This window comes from Sarcophilus harrisii, chromosome 1 (assembly GCF_902635505.1).
Source record: "Sarcophilus harrisii chromosome 1, mSarHar1.11, whole genome shotgun sequence".
In the NCBI taxonomy this organism is placed as follows: domain Eukaryota; kingdom Metazoa; phylum Chordata; class Mammalia; order Dasyuromorphia; family Dasyuridae; genus Sarcophilus; species Sarcophilus harrisii.
In genome coordinates, this window is record NC_045426.1 from 715,311,314 (window position 1) to 715,332,055 (window position 20,742).

Here is a 20,742-nt window from a genome sequence, read left to right on the forward strand (position 1 = left end):
TTTTAAAAAATTGCATCAAGTTGAAAGGCTTTTGCACAACAAAAAAGAGAAGCAGTAAATCGGAGAAAATCTTTGCGACAAAATCTCTGATGAGGGCAGCTCGATGGCACAGTGGATAGAAGGGCCTAAGCCCTAGCTGTGTGACCCTGGGCAAGGCATTTAACTCCAACAGCCTGACCAAAAAAACCCAAAAAACAAAAAACCCAGTGTCTCTGTTGAGGGTATAATATCCAAGTTAAATAATTGATGTAGATATTCAAGAAGAAATTCATTTCTCCATTTGGTAAGTGATAAAATATGAACAAGTATTTTAAATTTTAGTTTAATTTTCATTGCTATCTTTTATTCCACATCATGAAAATTTCTTCAGGTAGCTCCCTTCTACTCTATCCCATCCCAAATAAAGGGGGGAACTAGTTCAATAAAGCTAATAAAAACCATTAAAATAAATAAATGAAATTTAGCTATCAGAAAAAGCTTAATGCAAAGATATTGCCCTTTTGGAATGCGTCAGAACCTATTCGCAACCATCAGGTGCCTTTGTATTGCCCTTTGTATAACCAAAAAGTTTTAATCCAGAGATTGTAGCCATCCATAAACTAAATCCAAAACACGGTTACAAAAAACAAAAACAAAAGCCAAAACCATGTCATACTTTTTCTCTTATGACAAGAGAAAAACCCAGGCCCCTTTTTTCCATCCTTAACTTTTAGCACACATGCTGCTTTTTACATCGAGTCACTGTCTTCTTCTATCTCCTGTCCCATTCTTGTTACAGTCTTGGATAGTGGTAGGCAAAAAAAAAAAAAAAAAAAAAGTTGATCCCTTCAGACAAATCTTGCTATTCTTTCTTTTTGGAATTGTTTCTCCTTGTATTTTCAGAAATTTGTCCTTAAGCATCTCCCATCCCTTCTGGGAAAACTTTCTCAACAACTTTAGTCTCTGAAATCAGGTATCTTCAAGGGACACCTTCTGTAGGAGGCTTTTTCTGGTCATCAGCTGCTAATACCTTTTCCTCTGCAGTTAGCCTGTATGGCTTCTAGCTATGGTTCCATACATGTAGATATTGTTTCCCATTAGAATGTAAGCCCCTCAAGGAGAAGGGATGCTTGTGTGTTCTCTGTGCTTTCCCATCTAGCACACTCAAGTCAATAAGCATTTATTGCAGAATGTGGGTAACTGCTTTCAGAATGGTTCCCATGTCTATCTCTCTCCTTTGACCCAATTATCCTACCCCTCTTGACTTCTACATCAAGATCGGAACTGGTTTCCTCCCCTTTTCTTATGTGTCTCAAATCCACTGTAAAAACTTTACTCTGCCCTGAGAATTAAAGCTTCCAGATTTCCCCACAGTTTCTCCTTTTTCCAAGTAAGATGCTTTCTTTTGGGCTTCTTAAGAGCTTGCTAAAAACTGCATAGTCCATTTTCTTTTTAGGTGACTTTGCTCCTAATTTACTGAGGCAATTAAAATATGCTAAATAGTTCTCAGAAGACAAGTGGCAAGGTAAACTACTCTCCTAAACAGAAATTTTGTTCATTCCCAAATTAGTTGCTTTTGATTTAAATCAGCTTCTTTTTGTCCAAATGGGAGAGAAGAGTTGATAGCTGGTTCTTAAGAACCAGATAAGGTTCTAGAACCTCAAAATGCAAAGTCTGTTGCTTATTTTTTTCTTCTTCCCTACTTTTAGTCATTGGAGACACAAATTTTTAATCTGAGTTCAGTTCTATTTAGGGAACAAGTATTTCTTAAATACCTACTATGTTCAGGCACTGTGCTAGCACTTTTTTTTTTTTTTGTAAATTATATTTCATTTTTTCTAATTAAATGTAAATAATGATTTTAATAAGATTTTCAGTTCCATATTTTTTTCTCTTCCTCCCCATCTCCCCAAGATGTCAATTAATCTGATACAGGTTATACATGTGCAATCATGTTAAACTTATTCCCACATTAGCCTTGTTGTAAAAGAAGAAACAGAACAAAAGGGAAAAACCATGACAAAAAGAAAAAAAAAAAAAAAGACAATAATATGCTTTGATCTGCATTCAGACTCCAATGTTCTTTCTCTGGATGTGGATAACTTTTCCATCATGGGTCTTTTGGAATTGTCTTGGATCGTTATAGTACTGAGAAAAGCTAAATCTATCAAAGTTGATCATCACACAGTGTCGCTACTCCTGTGTACAATGTTCTCCTGGTTCTGCTCATTTCATTCAGCATCAGTTCATGTAAGTCTTTCCAGGATTTTGTGAAATCTTCCTGCTTATCATTTCTTAAAGCATACTAGTATTCTATTACATTAATATATGATAGCTTGTTCAGCCATCTCCCAATTGATGGGTATCCTCTCACTGTCCATTTCTTTTTTTTTCTTTTTTTTTTTTTAGTTTTTTTTTTTAATAGCCTTTTATTTATAGGATATATGTATGGGTAACTTTACAGCATTAACAACTGCCAAACCTCTTGTTCCAATTTTTCACCTCTTACCCCCCCACCCCCTCCCCTAGATGGCAGGATGACCAGTAGATGTTAAATATATTAAAATATAACTTAGATACACAATAAGTATACATGACCAAACCGTTATTTTGCTGTACAAAAAGAATCAGACTCTGAGATATTGTACAATTAGCTTGTGAAGGAAATCAAAAATGCAGGTGGGCATAAATATAGGGATTGGGAATTCAATGTAATGGTTTTTAGTCATCTCCCAGAGTTCTTTTTCTGGGCATAGCTGGATCGGTTCATTACTGCTCCATTAGAAATGATTTGGTTGATCTCGTTGCTGACGATGGCCTGTCCATCAGAACTGGTCATCATATAGTATTGTTGTTGAAGTATATAATGATCTCCTGGTCCTGCTCATTTCACTCAACATCAGTTGTGTAAGTCTCTCCAGGCCTTTCTGAAATTATCCTGTTGGTCATTTCTTACAGAACAGTAATATTCCATAATTTTCATATACCACAATTTATTCAGCCATTCTCCAACTGATGGACATCCATTCTCACTGTCCATTTCTTTGCCACCACAAAAAGAGCTGCTATAAATATTTTTGTACATGTGGATCTTTTTCTCCTTTTTTTTTCTCTCTTTAGAATACAGGACCAGCAATGGTATTGCTGGATCAAAGTGTGTACACTGTTGTTCTTTGGGTGTAGTTCTAAATTGGAAAAGTACTTTATAATTATTATCTCATTTGATCCTCACAACAGTCCTGAAATAGTTATTATTATTCCCTTTTTAGAGAGGAGTAAACCGATGGTAAACCAGAGTTGTGACTTGACCAGAATCATATAGTTATAAACTGTCTAATTTTAACTCAGGTTTTCCTGACTCCAAGCCCAATTCTACCAACTACCTTTAAAGGAATCAAATCACTGATTTCCAAGGAAGGGAGAGAGTTATAGGTGAGTCAGGGAGCTGCTGGTATACAAATTTCACCATCTCTACTTTTTAACAATTAAAAAAATCTTACTCTGACATTTCAGGATATATAAAAACTTTCAAACTACGTTCTCTTCCTAATATAGAAATGCACGTTGGACAGATTACACTTCAAGTACACATTCATCTAGCTTTAGTGTGTGATACCATAAATTTCTGCAAATGTGGACAGCATTTCCTTCCCTCTGATCTCTCTTCTCTATTTCCCTTTCCTTTCTCCTCCCTCTTTTCTCTCTGTCTTCAAAATGCAGAATTCCCAACTTAGTCAGAATTAGGAAGACAGAGGTGGGATTGTAGAGATCTTAAAGTTTTGATGTTTTCAGTAGAAAAGTTCTTATTCTTTTCATCCTTTTTCCTTTGGTTAATCAGACCACAGGAACAAGGTCGGCTAAACTGACTGGGATATGTGTACAGACATTGCTGAGTGGTGTTATGTTCATACTATAGTAATGTCTGTTTGTCATTTTTCATATTCACTAACACTAATGGCTGAGCTGTAATTTTACACACCGTCTCTGGATGATGTTATTGTTACAGTGATTTAGCTGTTTTGTTGTGTTCTGGACGGACATGTTTTTTGGAAAGAGACTTGTGTAGTGAATGTCCTCCATATAGTTAGCCATGTTGTCAATGTTGCATGTTATCTGCAAATATTTATAAAATTCCTCCCACGGGTCAGACACTGTACTAAATGTCTCAGCTGATGCTCTGTATTGTTCCATGTTGAGTACATGTACAGTCGATGAGCATTTGTTTTATTTTTGTTTCAACAATACTATGAGTGATTATCTGGGGCACTAGGAAAATCACTCTTGTTGTTCTACAGCACAGATGTTTGTATTTATACTGTAATTCTAGATTTTCCAAGATCCCCCCTGATTATTGCAAGGGATTTCAAAGTCGTGGGCCAGGGAATGAATGTAATCCCTGACTCAAAGCCCATTAACAAGGGAGTCTCCTTATTGGTGGAGATTGCTTACTCTATGCTCTGCATCTACGTGAAGCATGAGATCATTGAGGGTTTGAGAGAAGAGAGATCCCAGATTTCTGGTTTCCAGCTTCAAGAGAGAGGTTATACAGCTTTACACTCTCTTCAGAGCCCTGAAAGGAAAGACTGTGGAAAGAACCCAGCGTGTAGGGGAGCTGCTGCCCCAATCATATCCTTATCCGAGCTTAAAACACTAGAGACCTGGGCTAGCACCCCAAATCCTCTTGTGGTTGAGCTGAGACATTTCATTCTTAGTAGGAGAGCTCATTCACTCTCTTGTTTCATATAGTCTCAAATGTATATTTTCTCTGATTTCTGTTTTGCTTTTAACTTGGATAAATGGATTCATTTGATATTTGCTACATGTACTTATCACAGAATGTTATTTCATAGGAAAGGAGTCAACCCTTAGATAAACAACTTGAAGTATTCTTCTTCTTCTTCTTCACTAAGGGGTAATGATCAGGAACTCAGCTTGAACTTAAAAATTATTTTCCTTAGATAACATTTTCAGTGCAGGAAGGGGGGGAGACAGAAAGAAAGGGCAGATAAATATAATTTTAGTCCAGTCCCTCTTCTCTCTGAGATTGGAGTAGCCAGCCACTGGCACTAAACTTCCCCTTCCCCTCCTGGTTGAAATCAGAGTCTACCCTGGAGTTAAACAGGGGAGATTCTAAAGATATGTATTTTACACCACATCTAGATGGACCCATGTGGACACACATAACCTATATAGTCAACACTGTTGTGAAGTTATGAACTGGTCCTCTCATTCTGGAGAGCAATTATGCCCCGAGGACTATACAATTGTGCATACCCTTTGATCTAATAGTACCACTGCTGGGTCTATATGCAAAAAACATCCAGAAAAGGGGAAAGGATCTATTGGTACAAAACTATTTATAGCAGTTCTTTTTATTATCTAATTAATCTTTTATATATTATTATTAATATTTAATAATATGGTATAATTATTTATTATATTATACACAATATGATAATGATATTAATATAGATTTTATCTATATAATATAATTTATATTATCTAAGAATTGGACATCGAGGAGCTGCCCTTAAATTGGGGAATGGTTAAAAAAAAAACTGTGGCGTATGATTGTAATGGAATATCGTTATGCTATAAAAAATGACAAACAGGATTTCAGAAAAAGATGGAAAGATGTGAACTGACACAAAGTGAAATGAACAGAATCGGGAGAACATTGGACATGGTAACAGCAATATTATTCAATGAAGAACTGTGAATGACTTAGCCATACAATTATCCAAGACAATCCCATAGGACCAATGATGAAGCATATTATCCATCTCCAGAGAAAGAACTGAGATTGTTTGAATACAGGCTGAAATACGCCATTGTGTACTTTTTTCTTTCATTCCTTTTATTTGAGTCTTCTTGTACAAAGTGACTAATATGAAAATGTTTCATATGATTACACATACATCATCTATATCTGATTGTTTATCATCTCAGAGAAGAAGGGAGGATAGAATTTGGAATTCAAAACTTTAAAAATTGCATTAATTATGCAATGGGGGAAATAAAGTATATTAATAAAAATTTAAAATTTTTTAAAATTATAAGCAAAAAAAGAAAGCAGGATTTTAGCTTGGATTTGAAGAAAGCCAAGAATGCCAGGAGACAGAGGTGAGGAGGTAATTCAGGGACAAGGAATATACAGTAATTGACCAGAATAAGATGAAGTGACTTGTGCAAAGAACAGCAGAGATTGTAGAGACACTGGATCGTAGAGTTTGTGGGGGGCAGGAAGGCATAAGAAGACTGGGAGACAGGACAGAGTCGGGTTAAGAAGAACTTTAAATACCTAGTGGAGGATTTTACATTTAATCCTGGAAGTAATGAGGAATCACTGGAATTTATTGAAAAGGAAGAGGATATGGTTGGATCTGTGCTTTTGGAAAATCATTCAGGCAGCTTAAAAGAGGATGGATTGAAGTGGGGAAAGACTTGAGTCAGGTAAATCAACCAGCAGGCCTTAGGGATAGTCCAGCTATGAGATGGTGAGGGCCAAGTGTGAGGATAGTGGCAAAAGGTACTGTGCAGGGGGAACCAATATACTTGTCCTTGATGGGATTTGGGTGGGACAAAGGAGGGGAGGATGGCACTTAGGTGGAAAACTGGGGGGAAAAAGATGAGTGGTAGCTTCCACAGGAAAAAGGAAATACAAGAGAGGAGAGGGTTTGGGGGAGAAGTGATTGCAGTTTGGGGCAGGTGAGGTTTTAGATGTCTTCAGAGCATCATTTCAGATGGCCCATGGGAAATGAAGAGGGGAGATGAAGTTAGAAAAGGTTGGGACTATATAAACATGAGAGTTATCTTCAGAGATGGTGATCACATCCCCGAAAACTGTGGAGATCACCAGGTCAAGTCAGCAAATATGAAGTGCCTCCTGTGGGTCAGACACTATACTAAGTGTTATGGAAACAAGGAAGTCCTTGGAACTCTCAGTCTAAGGGAGACAACAACAAACAAGCTGGATAAATTGGAGGTCATTAACTGAAGGCACCAGAATGAGAAGGGGAACTCTAAGGAGAATAAAACAAGGCTTCTTGTGACTGGGGCTTGAGGGAGGGAGAGGATTCCCAGCAGGACATTCCAGAGGTGGGAGATGGAGTGTCTTGTGCAGGAAACTAAGGATGCAGGAAGGAGCCAGGTTATGAAGGCTTTTCTATTGGATTCACAATGTGACAGGGCCACTGGACTTTGTGGAATGATGAAACCAAATGAGGGTGCAGAGGAGCTGTTGTCAAAATGTGGTCAGAGAATGTCCCATTTAGGTGGTTCACAAGGTCAAAATTATTTCCATAATAATACTAAAGCATCATCTGCTTCTTAAAATCCACTTTCCAGGGGCATCTGGGTGGCACACTGGAATCAGAAAGACCTGAGTTCAAATCCAGCCTTAGACATTTGTGACTTGGGCAAGTCACTTAACGCCAAATGCATTGCCACAACAAAAACTCCTTTCTTTCCCAAATGTATTTCTGTGTGAGGCTGGAATTTTTAAATACTTTGACAAAAACAACATATTTACAGCAGATTGAATGCAAAAGCAGATATGCGAATCCAGCTGGTTCCTATTATATTTGACATTAAAGAGATTTACAAAAATGTTTTAAAATTTTTTTGGAAAATAATTATTTTCATAAAATATTTTTATTAACATGTAATGGGTTTATTGTTATTTTTAAAGGAATTATTAAATATTTAAAAAATTTTTACCAGTTTTAATTTCTAACATGGCAAATATTAATAGAGTTAGCCCACGAAAGAGCTTTTCTTTGGGATCCTCAATAACTTTTAAGAGTATTAAAGGGTCTTTCAGAATTTAGCCTGCCAATGAAGGGCATGCCCCAACCTCATAGAGTGCTTCCTTTCTCCTGGTAAATGGCAAGTTCCACTAGAGAACTTTCCCTTTCTATATGCTCCCAGCTCTATTTCAATTTACCATTCCTGGTTTCCCTTCATTTTGTCTGTAACCTCTTCTCCTAAATAAATCTTCCTTTTGCTAGAGAGAATGGCCCTTGTGAATTTTTCACATGACTGGACCCCAATTTTTGTTACCTACCATCATCTGGCGGCTACATTATTTATACTTATCAGGCTTTTATCGGATGACTCCTCTCCTGTACCAATAGGGCTCAACAGTTACTAGAGCATTTGCAACTATCATATGTAAATGTAAATGACTCTTTTGATGTTAAATGCCTGAATGAATTGCATACAAATGCCAGACCACACCATCACATTTATACATCTGTCTACCATGAGTTCTCCCGTGTACAAGTGTTTAGCTTAACTGAAGGCTTTCACACACATTTAGATAGCTTTTCTCTATTGTAAATTCTCTGACGTTGAGTAAGGTGTGGACATTCTTTGAAGGCCTTCCCACTCCATAATAGTCCTTCATTCCCTAGGGACCCTGTGTTAAGTCCCTTTCTCAGCCTCTCTGGCTTTTCCCACAATATTTTTAATTAGATCTCATCTTTTCCCATGCCCCAGAGTAGCAAAGAGACTTCCTTATTTATTACCACTTCCTGGGATGATTCTTTAGAAATGTTATTCTTTAGACTTGATGTGTTAAATGCTTTTGGATCCTTAAACTGGATGAAAAAGGGACTGCTGCAGTGGAAATGAAGTAAAGTAACTGAAAATGGGACATCATCCCGGATACACACAACATGAGAATTCTAAATTGTTTTTTTGTCTGGGGAGATCATGGAAAAAGATGAGAGAAGAAATGGAGTACCCTGAGTTGGGAGGGATATTTTTATGAGCCAAGTAAAAGTTCAAGTCATGATGGCTTTCCTCGAATGGCCAATAATAGGCCCCAGCCCAAATTTCTACTATTCATTGTTTGGGTTTCCATAACTTAAAGTGTGTGCAAATAGCAATTGTTTTCTGTTCTGACCAGAAACTCTGAGGCTTTCCTCCGCCAGGCTGACACATTTGTAATGGTAAACTAGGTCATATTTTTGTCTCCATTCTTACCTAGCCCTCCACCGTTAAATGGGTGTTGCCTCAGACTGAGATCTAGGAAAGACCTTAATTTAAAATGGCCAAGGTCATCTGCTGCATCCTGGGCCATCACCAGTCATCTTGCCACTGAATGAAGATGAGGCTTTTGACTTTATGCAGCTCTGCCTCTCTTAAATCCAGTCCATGAGATATCACCCTCGTGATGTCATTTCTCTTCTTCCAGAAGGAGAACAGCAGCAGCAGCAACAGTAACAATCACATAGTTAGGAGTTCCAGAAAGTGAGGTACTCAAATACTGGTTTTTACAGGGGGAGAGTTAGAAGTGGCCATTTAATCCAAACATACACAAACAGAATTCCCCCACAGTGACACTTTGAGCAGTCATCCACCCTCTGCCTGAAAATCTCCCAAGGAAGAGGAACCCAATTATTTTTAAGGCAGCCAATTCTACCTTGGGACAGCTCTGATTGTTAATTTTAAACATTATTTAATATCCTTTCCCCAACTCCCAGAAAACCATCCCATATAATAGAAATTAAAGCCAAAAAGGGAAAACATCCAAACTAATTAAGACTTACATTGCTCACTTTATGTGAATTCACATTACTGAAATTCAACTTTGTGAATAGAATTCTGAAATTTCAGCCATCAGTGATAAAAACTAGGACCACTGGGTGGGGAAGGGACAATGGGTTGCACCTATATGTTACTTTTATAGTATTATGTATTAATTTTTCTTTCGTAATTTTTTGTCATCATGATACAAAATTAATGTCTGCATTTTAGTGTATTTTATCATTTATGTGAAGGTGTTATTTTGTGTATGCCTTTGTTACATAAGCTAAGTGTGTGGGTAGGGGCAAACTCCAACCCTAACCTTAAATTCACCTTATTTGCATTACTTTATGTACACATCTGAAGAACAGTCTACTGTTCTTCAGTGAGAGCTTACTGTATGTCACAAAAGGCTGAGAATATGCACCTTGCCTCACATTTATGGATCACCCCCCCACCTCAGCAAAGGGGTAGTGGGGAGCCATACTTATTCTTTATAATTCTGACTCACTCATATTTTTTTTTCTGAAGGATGGAAATTATTCTTTTTGTTTCCATTGTTGCAGTTATTACAAATAGGGGACTGAGCTGCACTGGATCACTTCAGACCCTGTTCCAGGCTACTCTGCGTCCACCACATTCGTTTCTTAGGACACAGTAACAGTCCATTACATTTGGGTACCAGTCTATTCAGTCATGCCCTAATTGCTCAGGCAGTGAGATGGTGCAGTGAATAAAGTACTAGGCCTGGAATCAGGGAAATCCAAGTTCAAATCCAGCCTCAGACACTTATTATATGTCTAATCCTTTAGTCACTTACCCCTGTTTGTGTTTCCTCATCTGTTAAATCACCTGGAGAAGGAAATGGCAAACCATTCCAGTATCTTTGCCAAGGAATCTTCAAATGGTGTCACAGGTCTGGACATGATTGAAATGACTTAACAATAATTGATAAACATCTTTGTTTCCAGTTCTTGACTAATATAATATTGCTATACTTTGGTATCTATGGGGACTTTCTTTTACTCGATGGCCTCCTTTGGATATAACCCAGTTACCGAGTTTCTGGCTCAATGGATAATGACACCTTATGCATAAGTCCAAGTGCTTCCCAAAAGAATTGCACTGATAGCTCCACCAACAATGCACTAGTGTACCTAACTTCCCATAACTATTCCAACTTTGACTAATAGCATCTTTTGGCATTTATGGGTTATTTTGAATTGCATTTATCTTAGTTATTAGTTATCTTAGTTATTCGGAGCATTCTTTCATATGCTATTATCAGTAGTTTGAAATTCTTTTGAGAACTATTCATATCTTTTGACATATGTGTGTATTTTTGTTCACATGTCATGGTTACCAAACTCAGAGAAATTTTGATATAAAGATTTATTCCCATTTAACCGCTTCCTTTATCCTGGGTACATTAATTTTGTGCCAAAACTTTTCAGTTCCATGTAATCAGTTATATATTTTGGCTTTTATAATCACTCCTGTCCCTTATTTGGGCAATGCATGTCCTAACCATACCTAGGAAAGGCATATGATTTGTTTCTCTTTAATAATTTTATGGTATTGATTTTTAATATTAAGGTCAAGTATTCTTTTGGAATATGTCATGAGATATCACGTAAGGTATTTCTCTAATTTCTGCCAGATTGCTTTCTAATTTTCCTAATTTTAATCAAATAAAGGTTAAGTACAATTTGATTTCAAGTTTATCGAATATAGGATTATTGAGTACTAGTATCTGAGTCAGTCTCCCTTGTTTATTAACCCATTTCATTGATCTATTTTAATTTTTTAAATATTTTTCAATTACAGGTAAAAACAATTTTTAACTTTTTTTTTTTTTAATTCTGAGTTCCCAATTCTCTCCATCCCTCCCTTACCCCTACTTTGAGAAAGCAAGCAATTTGATATAGATTATACATATGTAGTCATGCAAAACATACTTCCATATTAGCATATTAGCCATGTTGCAAAAGAAAACAGATTTTCCTCTCCCCCCCCAAACCCCTTCAAGAAAGATGAAGTTTGTGAGGATTATCTTTTTTTTTTAAGTTTTCAAACACCACCACTTCTTTCTCTGAGGTGGATAGCATTTTTCACCATAAGAACTTCAAAATTATCTTCGATCATTGTATTGCTGAGAATAACTAAGTCATTCCAATTCTTCATTCCATAATGTTGCTATTACTATGTACATCGGTTCTCCTGGTTCAGCTCACTTCACTTTGCATCAGTTCACGTCTTTCCGACTTTTTCTGAAACCCTCCTGCTCATAGGAATCCATCACAATCATATACCACAACTTGTTTAGACATTTCCCAATTGATGAGCATGCCCCCAATTTCCAATTCTTTGCCACCACAAAAAGAACTGGAATAAATATTTTTGTACATATAAATCCTTTTCCTTTTATCTCTTTGGGATACATACCTGGTACTGGTATTGCTGGGTCAAAGGGCATGCACAGTTTTATAGCCCTTTGGGCATAGTTCCAAACTGCTCTCCACAATGTTTGGATCAGTTCACGATCCCAGCAATGCATAGTGTCCCCATTTTTACCACATCTCCAACATTTGTCATTGTCCTATTATATTAGCTAACCTGACATACGTGAAATGGTAGCTCAGAGTTCTTTTAATTTGAATTTCCCTAATCAATATCACTTTAAAATGTTTTTTCATGTGACTATAGATATTTCTTCTTCTGAACATTGCCTGTCCATATTTTTTGGCCATTTCTCAACTGCAGCAAACAGATTTGGGAAAGACCTTAATTTGAAAAGGCCAAAGTCACCCACTACATCCTAAAGCGTCAACCAGTCACTCTGACTCTCTTCTTGTCCCTGGACTCCAATGTCTCTGGATGAGTGAGACCAATGACTTTGCACATCTCTGCCTCACAAATTCAAAGTGTGAGCAAGGTAAAACATCATCCTCATGACGTCATTGGTCTTCTTTGAGAACAAAAGACAGATAGCAAGAATCAACTGGGAAATGATTCATATTCTTACAGATGTGAGTCAGTTCCCTGTATATTTGAGAAATGCAGCCTTTATCAGAGAAACTTGATATTAAAAATATTTTTCCAGTTTTGTGCTTTCTTTCTAATTATGTTTGCATTGGATTTGTTTGTGTAAACCTGTTCCAATTTCATATAATCAAAATTATCCATTTTATTTCCTATAATGCCTTTTCATCATAAATTCTTCCCTTATCCATGGTTTTTGTGTTTTTGCTATTACAAGATACTTTTAATGATTGGTATTTATATAATACAGTTTGTGGCCTGAGGTGCTATATTCTTCCTTGTTCCTATTTCTTTTCATTAATTCTCATGCTATTCTAGATCCTGTGTCTTTGCAAATTTCAGTTTTTTTCCTGGATGTGTCCCTCTGGAGTTAAATAGAACAAATGCAATCTCTCTTCTATAGAGCTAACATGCTACAAATCTTCTCTTCTCCATGTTAACCACTCTCACCTTTTTATGCGTCTCATTCAAGTATTGGCTTAGGATCAGATTGCTGTATTTCAAATATTTTTCACCACCCTTCTTAAATTGTTATGCCCCAAGCAGGAGCCAATACCCCACATCTCGTCCTATCAGGGCACAATGTAAAAGGACTATTGCCTTCTCATTCCTGGAAGCTGACAGATTATAGGACTGCTCACGTTTTAAACTGATATACTGGCTGAAGGATGTTTTATATTCATTATTCATGTGGTTTTTTTCATATGTATGAAAAGCCTGAGTAGGGTGGATATACTGAAAGATATTTTCCCCTTCATTATTACCAATTTCTTTTCTTTGATGATTAAACTATGTGTTCCAAAGGAAGGCACAATCCCACATTTATCCCATCTGTAAAGTTTATCTCCAGAATGAATTCTCTGATGTCCAGTAAACATCATGTTCAAAAAAAGGTGTATGCATATTACTCTTCTAAGTTTTTGATGAAATATAGTTCTCGGATAGCCAGCAAGCTATCTTTTTAGGTGGAAAGTCTTCCCACATTTATTTCTATGTATCATTTATTGGTGAGAAAAGTTTGTGTTCTAAGTCTTCCTCACATTCATTTTTATGGTTTCTTCATTATAGATTCTTTGATATACAACAATATGGGCTCTCCAGTAGAAGGACTTCTCACACTCATTACAATCCTTTCTTGTATGAATTACCTGATAGTGACACAAAGCTAAGAAGCTCATACAAAATAGTCTTTCCACATTAATTATATCCAAAAGTTTTCTTTCCAATATGAATTCTCTGATCAGTTAAGTCCTATACTACATCAAAGGGCCTTTCCCATCCATCATTTTCATAAAGTTTTTCTCTACTATGATATCTCTTATGTCCAATGAGATGAGATCTCCTGCAAAAGGTCTTTCCACATTCATTACATTCATAAGGATCCTTTCCTGTATGAACTTTCTGGTGTGAAGTAAGCTGACCACTGAGGCGGAAGGCTTTCCCACATTCATTACATTTAAAAGGTTTCTCTCCTGTATGAATTCTCTGATGGACTGCGAGCAGAGACCTCCACTGAAAGTCCTTTCCACATTCATTACACTCATACGGTTTTTCTCCGGTATGAATTCTCTGGTGTGAAGTAAGCTGTGACTGGAGGCGGAAGGCTTTTCCACATTCATTACATTCAAAAGGCTTCTCTCCAGTATGAATTCTCTGATGCACTATAATTAGAGACCTCCACTGAAAGCACTTCCCACACTCGTTACATTCAAAAGGTTTCTCCCCAGTGTGGATTCTCTGGTGGACGGTAAGCTGTGACTGCAGCCGGAAGGCCTTCCCACATTCTTTACATTCACAAGGTTTCTCTCCAGTATGAATTCTCTGGTGTAAAATAAGCTGTCCACTCTGGTAAAAGGCCTTCCCACATTCATTACACTCATAACGTTTCTCTCCAGTGTGAATTCTCTGATGGACAGTAAGTTTTGTCCTGTGGCCAAAGGCCTTTCCACATTCATCACATTTAAAAGGTTTTTCTCCAGTATGAAGGATCTGGTGTAAAGTAAGTTCTAAGTTCCGGCGGAAGGCTCTCCCACATTCATTACATTCATAAGGTTTCTCCCCAGTGTGGATTCTCTGGTGGACGGTAAGCTGTGACTGAAGACGGAAGGACTTCCCACATTCTTTACATTCACAAGGTTTCTCTCCAGTATGAATTCTTTGGTGTACAGTAAGTTGTCCACTCAGGCGAAAGACTTTCCCACATTCGTTGCACTCATAAGGTTTCTCTCCAGTGTGAATTCTCTGGTGTGCAATAAGCTGTGACCTCATGAGGAAGGCCTTTCCACATTCATTACACCCATAAGGTTTCTCTCCAGTATGAATTCTCTGGTGTACTGTAAGCCGTCCACTCAGGTGAAATGCCTTCCCACATACTTTACATTTATAAGGTTTCTCTCCTGTATGAATTCTCTGGTGTAGAGTAAGTTGTGAGCTCAGCCTGTATGCTTTCCCACATTTGTTGCATTCAAAAGGTTTCTCTCCAGTGTGGATTCGCTGGTGTAACGTAAGCTGTGACCTCAGACGAAAGGCCTTTCCACATTCTTCACATTCAAAAGGTTTCTCTCCACTATGGATTCCCTCATGTAGAATGAGTTGTGAATTCCAGCGGAAGGCCTTCCCACAACCTTTGCATTCAAAAGGTTTCTCTTCAGTATGAATTTTTTGATGGTGGCTAAGTTCTGTTGACCAAAGGAAAGTTTTCCCACATTCATTACATGCATAAGGTTTCTCTTCAGTCTGTAATCTATGGTTATTAATACGTTCTGAACGATTACTAAGTGATTTCCCATTCTTCTTATCCTCAGGAATGATCGATTCTGAAAGTTTTGATTCTACATCAGAATTTCTGCCATTCTTATTATATTCACGACTTTTCACTTTACTGGGACATTTCCTATAGATGATTTTTACTCTGCGAGGTTTCTCACGATTTTGTAGATTCTTTAGATTGGAATCACAATCCCAAGGTTCTTTCAAGTTTAAGACACAAGGACTCTCCACTCTGAGTTTTCTCCGGGAAGATTCTTCCATAAATATGCCCAGCGTTGAACCCAACTCTTTGTTTTCAAGTCTAGTTTCCCAATCTGAAATAAATAAAACAAGTAAATATTCTACAACATTTCTGCTACATATAGCCTACCTATTGCCTGTGTCTTCTATTGAGAAATAAGATTGTAATACTGTAAAAAGCAGAACAAATTATAGCGTAACCTTAAGTTGGGAGCCTTGAGAGAAATGTCCTTTGGGAACAATGAACTTGGATAGGAAAAAATACATCCTTATTTCATTATAATTGGTTTTTCTTGTAAACCCATGTAATTCATTTCATGCATTATTCCATGCATGCATTAAAAATATGGTTCCAGAAAAGGTCAATTCATTTTACCAGCTGACAGAGGCATCCAATAGATACAATATAAATACAATGGTAAAAGGATTATTTCAGTGATTATTATGATTAAAGTCAGATATATCATATGATCTTTTCCTGGATAAAAGACCCTGAAAAAGTAGGTAGAGCAGTTATTACAGGTTACAAAATAAGAAATTGAAGCTCATATTGATTTTTGTGACTCCCCTAGAGCATACTGCTAAGAAATCTCAGAATCACAGAATTTGAGAATAAAGAGGAATGTTGGTAGACATCTAGTCTAAACTACACACAAAAGGAATCTCATCATAATATATTATTGCTGTTTGCCCTTCGTTCTGAGAGAAGATCAAAGACATCATATGAGTAAGTTTTTCATGATTTGGCTTTAAGTGAGACAGAGCTGCACAAAGTCACCAGCCTCCCTCTCCCATCCAATCACCAGTACCCAGTGGCAAGATAAAAGTCAAGATGACTGTAATGGCCCAGGATGCAGGAGGTGACCTTGGCCTTTCTAAATTAAGGTCTTTCCCAGTCTCAGTCAGCCTAAGGCCATTTAATGCCACAAATGCATCTATCTGGCAGCAAGAGAGCCTCAGAGTTTCTGGCCAGAACAGAAAACAACTTCTATTTGTTTTTACTCTTACGTCATCAAAACCCAAACCATGAGCAACAGAGGCTTGAGCTGGGGCCTATTTCTGGCCATTCAATGAAAGCCAGAGTGACTGGGTTTAAAGACTTAGTGAAGTAACTCCACTTCGATTCACAACAAACTTTTTAAAAGCCTATTTTTCTAGAGTTCTATTTCAAGAAATCATAAACAAAAAAAATGTGCAGGACAAAGAATATGTTGTCCCAGCTTCTTGAAAACAAAAAAGTAAATTAGGGGAAAAAAATCTAGCCTCAAAACCACCAGATGTTTTACAAAATGGACAAAAGGACCACATGTTTTGAGGGACTCCGAAAGAAGGAAGGAAGGAAGAGGAGAAGGAGAAGGTGAAGAGAAGATGAGAGGGCTCATTCTTCAAGTCAAACTAGCAGACTGGGTCCTTAAGCGAGGCAGAGATGAGAAGCCATCGGCTTCCCTTTCTCATGAAAAGCCATCGGAGTCCAGTGGCGAGAATCAAGATGGCTGGCAATGGTCCCATCGTGGTATATTCAGCAAATGGTCACCCAGCCTCTGCTTGGAAATGCCGATGAGGGGGAAAGCCCCGACTTCTGAAGGCAGAACCCTCCCCTTTGGTGTCTCATTGTCCCTTTTACCCCTTCATGATTCTAATCTCTGACGCCAAACCAGAAGCAATCTGAGGCTTGTCCCACGTGAGCTCTTCCCTCCCAGTCTTTAAGCTCCAAACGAACAAGTCAAGATGGATTCACCAGAGAGAAGGCAAACTCAAGGTGTTCCAAACCAAACCCCAATCGTACCTTCCCTATTATTGTAGAGGGCAACTCCAGCTCCCAATCCTTGAGGCTCCTTTCCTGAGATGGGGTGCACCAAGGCTACTGTAACAGCCTGGGGTGGGTCTGCCGGCCCCTAGTCTCTCCCATTCCAGTCTAATCCTCTGACCCTGGTAGCTCTCCCGCTCCACAAAGGCTCTGTGACCTCCAACACCAAATATAAGTGTTCTCTTGTGGCTCAAGAGCACTAGGCCTGGAGGCAGCAGGACTCTATTAAGTCCAGCCTCATTCACTCCCTAGCTTTGGGACCCCGGACATGGCACTCACCCTCTTGTTCTCACTTCCCTTGTCTGTGAAATGATTTGGAGAAGGCAACAGCAACCCCTCCAGTATCTCTGCTGAGTGTCAGACTCGACCAACAACAATGAACAACCACCTTTGCTTCTGGAGTCCTTTTTATCATGGCCCCTCCTCCCTCCTTGCCAATATTCGCCCCTGGCCCATTGCACGTTCCTCACCCTAAACACTGTTTTTACCAGCCGCCGCCCAGGCCTGAAACTGCTTCTTCGTCTCCCCTTTCTGACTTCCCTGGTTTCCTTCAAGTTTCAGCCAATGTTGCTCCTTGACCAAGAGGCCTTTTCTCAACTTCTTTGATGGAAGTGCCTTCTCTCTGAGATCACATCTGACACACCATGAGGCACAGTCTGCTGTTACCCCAGTGGACCATAACCTCCCTGAGAACAAGGGCTAGCTTTTGCCTTTCTCCATAACCCTGGTGCTAAGCACAATGTCTGGCACACAGGACTTAGCAAGTGATTATTAGTCAGACACAATTTTTTAAAAAGGAGACTGGGACTGACCACAGTACTTAATAAGTGCTTATTAGCCAGATACAACTTTTTAAAAAGGGGAATGGGAATGCACACAAGACTTAATAAGTGCTTATTAACCAGATACAACTTTTTAAAAAGGGGAATGGGAATGCACACAAGGCTTAATAAGTGCAGATTAACCAGACTTTTAAAAAAGGAGATCAGGAATAAACATAGCACTTGATAAGTGCTTATTAGCCAGATACAACTTTTTAAATGCACCCATGACTTAATAAGTGCTCATCAGCCAGATAAAACTGTTAAAAAAGCAGAAGAGGAACGCACTCCTTCCTACAAAAGACACAGAAGTGAATGTTCCAAGGAGATAAGAAAACAAATGGCACATAAGGTTCTTTTGTGGCCACTGACAGACACCTTATAGAGGGGAAGTGAAGGCAGGGCCAAAACAAGGCACCAAGTACGAGACTCGCAAAGAAGGGTGTTCGGAAAAGACCTCCCCTCACTCACCGGCAGGGCTGCTTCGGGAGGTGCCTTCCCCGGGCCTCCAGGGAGCTTGCCCTTGTTCCAGCTGCTGGATCACCTCGGGTTTGGATGTCGCAAGTCCTGCCCGGGGGAATGGGAGCGAGTTGAGGAGATCCCCCTCAGAGGGCACGGAGGGCTGGGACGGGGAGAGGATGGGCACGACGGGGAAGTCCTCATCTCCTGGGTGCTTGCCCTCTGCTGACAGCTGTCCAGGGCTGGGGGGAGGAGGGGAGAGGGCGGCGGGAGCCAGGGGGGCTGGGGCGGGGACCCTCCCCGGGGCACCCGAGTCCTCACCCAGGCACACCAGGTGCCCGTAGATCTCCAGCATCACCTCCCGGTACAACTCCTTCTGGGCCGGGCGCAGGTGCCCCCACTCCTCAGCCGTGAAGTTCACGGCCACGTCCTGGAAGTTCACGGAGCCCTGCAAGAGCCAAGCCACCCGTGCTAGTCCTAGGCCCCCATGGGGAGCAGCCCCCTCAGGGGCCACGGGGGGGGGGTACGTGTCCCCTGTCCCGCCCCCCTCCCCTCCCTCAAACCAGCCCGCAGGACCTGCACACCCTGGGAGCCACAGAAATGCCTACAGAGCTCCCAGAATCTCCGGGGCAAACAGCGGCCGCAGAGCATCCACCCAGCCCCTCCTGCCTGGCTGGGAAACTCAGGGGACAACCAGGGCTCAGCAGAGGGACGGGGCTGGGCGGGGCCGGGCGGGGGCTCTCACCTGGCGAGACTTGCCTCTCAGGTGTGAGATGGGGGCCATGACGTCCTCCTCTTCCGACGCTGATTGGCTCCCGCGCCGGGCCCTGCTAGGGGGACCAATGAGAGGGCGGGCCCGCGGAGGGGGCGGGGCGGGCCTAGGCCCAGCGCCCAGAAGCCACTGCGCAGGCGCGGCCCGCTCCGCGCTGGCGGCCTCCCGCTCCACCGGCCCGAGGCTTACCAATGTCCCCCTTTCCCTTCGGCGCGGCCTCGGCCGGCCGCGCTCCCGCCCCCACTCACGGCAGCCCGGGACACAGGGACCCCGAGCTGAGTTCCGCCGACGGAGGGAGGAGCCGCGGGAGTGGAAGTGACGAAAGACGGCAGCGGCTCCACTCTCCCGGCTGAAAGGGACTCTAAAGCTCTTTTTGGATGTGCAAAGCTTTCTGGGAGATGTAGGCTGGCGTCCTTGGGTGGGAGGGCAGGAAAGAGTTCTGCGCCTGCGCATCCTCTGCCAGCTCCTCGGCCTTCTATTCCTGGCCACAGTCCGACCATCCCTTAGCTAGAAGGTGCGCAAGGTCTTCTGGGAATCGTAGTTCTCCCGCTGCATGCGCTTATGGGGGGTGGGGAGAAGAAGGTTAGGAGGGCTAGGCCGGGGGGGGGCTCCTTTTCCTAGTTCCTTGCCTCCTCCCTCGCTTCTCCGGGGTCCGCCTTCCTCTTGATGCGGCTTCCTCCTCATCTTCCTGACTCTTCCTCCCAACGTCCACTCCTGTGCCGATCCGGGGGGCAGCCTGGCCCCTCTCTCCACCAGGACCGGCCCCGGCGGGCTGGGGGGGAGGGGAGGGCGGCCACCTCTTCAGCGCCCCCCTGCCTTCCCTGCCCTTCCTCTTTATCTGCCCCCTTCTTTCTCTTTTTCTCCTCCTCCTCCCTCTTTGCACCCCCTTCTCTTTCTTTTCCTCCTCTTCTTTTTCTTCTCCCTTCTCTCTCCTAATACATAGTAGAATCCATAGAAATGTCAGCTGCATTTTAATATGTGTCAATGTAGATTTGTTTCATTCTAGGCTCACTTCATTAGTCTTCTCTCTCCTATGTGGCTTCCACAAATTCTTTTTTTTTTTCTTCCAAATTTCTAATTGTTTTAAACTTTTTTCTTTTAAATTTTGAATCCCAGATTCTTTCCATTCCTTCTCTCCCCCCACCCGCTGAAAAGACAACATGGTATCAGTTATACAAGTTTGACAAGTTCTGAACCTAAGATCCACGAACTTTTAAAATTTCACAATATTGTATTTGTCCAAATACATGTAGAAATAATTTTTTACATTCACTTTTTCAAAACGTTGAGTCCAAATTCTCTCAATCCCTCACTCCCCCCAC

The 20,742-nt window shown here is 40.5% G+C and overlaps 1 protein-coding gene across 1 annotated transcript; it reads right to left on the minus strand.

The window, feature by feature from the left end:
• Nucleotides 1-12,909: 12,909 nt before the first annotated feature.
• On the minus strand, nt 12,910-19,968 carry LOC100930505 (zinc finger protein 345). Its single transcript, XM_031957244.1, has 4 exons — nt 19,394-19,968; nt 18,970-19,096; nt 18,661-18,756; nt 12,910-15,635 (listed from the first exon to the last, which is right to left on the minus strand). The coding sequence occupies exons 1-4, from the start codon at nt 19,871-19,873 to the stop codon at nt 13,804-13,806; spliced, it is 2,535 nt and encodes an 844-aa protein (XP_031813104.1). The 5' UTR covers nt 19,874-19,968; the 3' UTR covers nt 12,910-13,803.
• Nucleotides 19,969-20,742: the final 774 nt, after the last annotated feature.

What these genes read in the sequence shown, in the direction of transcription:
- LOC100930505 (XM_031957244.1), bottom strand. Translation starts at nt 19,873, where the DNA reads ATGCGCAGGCGCAGAACTCTTTCCTGCCCTCCCACCCAAGGACGCCAG. An exon ending in TGAGAGGCAAGTCTCGCCAG is followed by an intron (nt 19,097 to 19,393) that starts GTGAGAGCCCCC and finishes TGGCTCTTGCAG; the next exon opens with GGCTCCGTGAACTTCCAGGA. An exon ending in CTCCCGAAGCAGCCCTGCCG is followed by an intron (nt 15,636 to 18,660) that starts GTGAGTGAGGGG and finishes TATTTATTTCAG; the next exon opens with ATTGGGAAACTAGACTTGAA.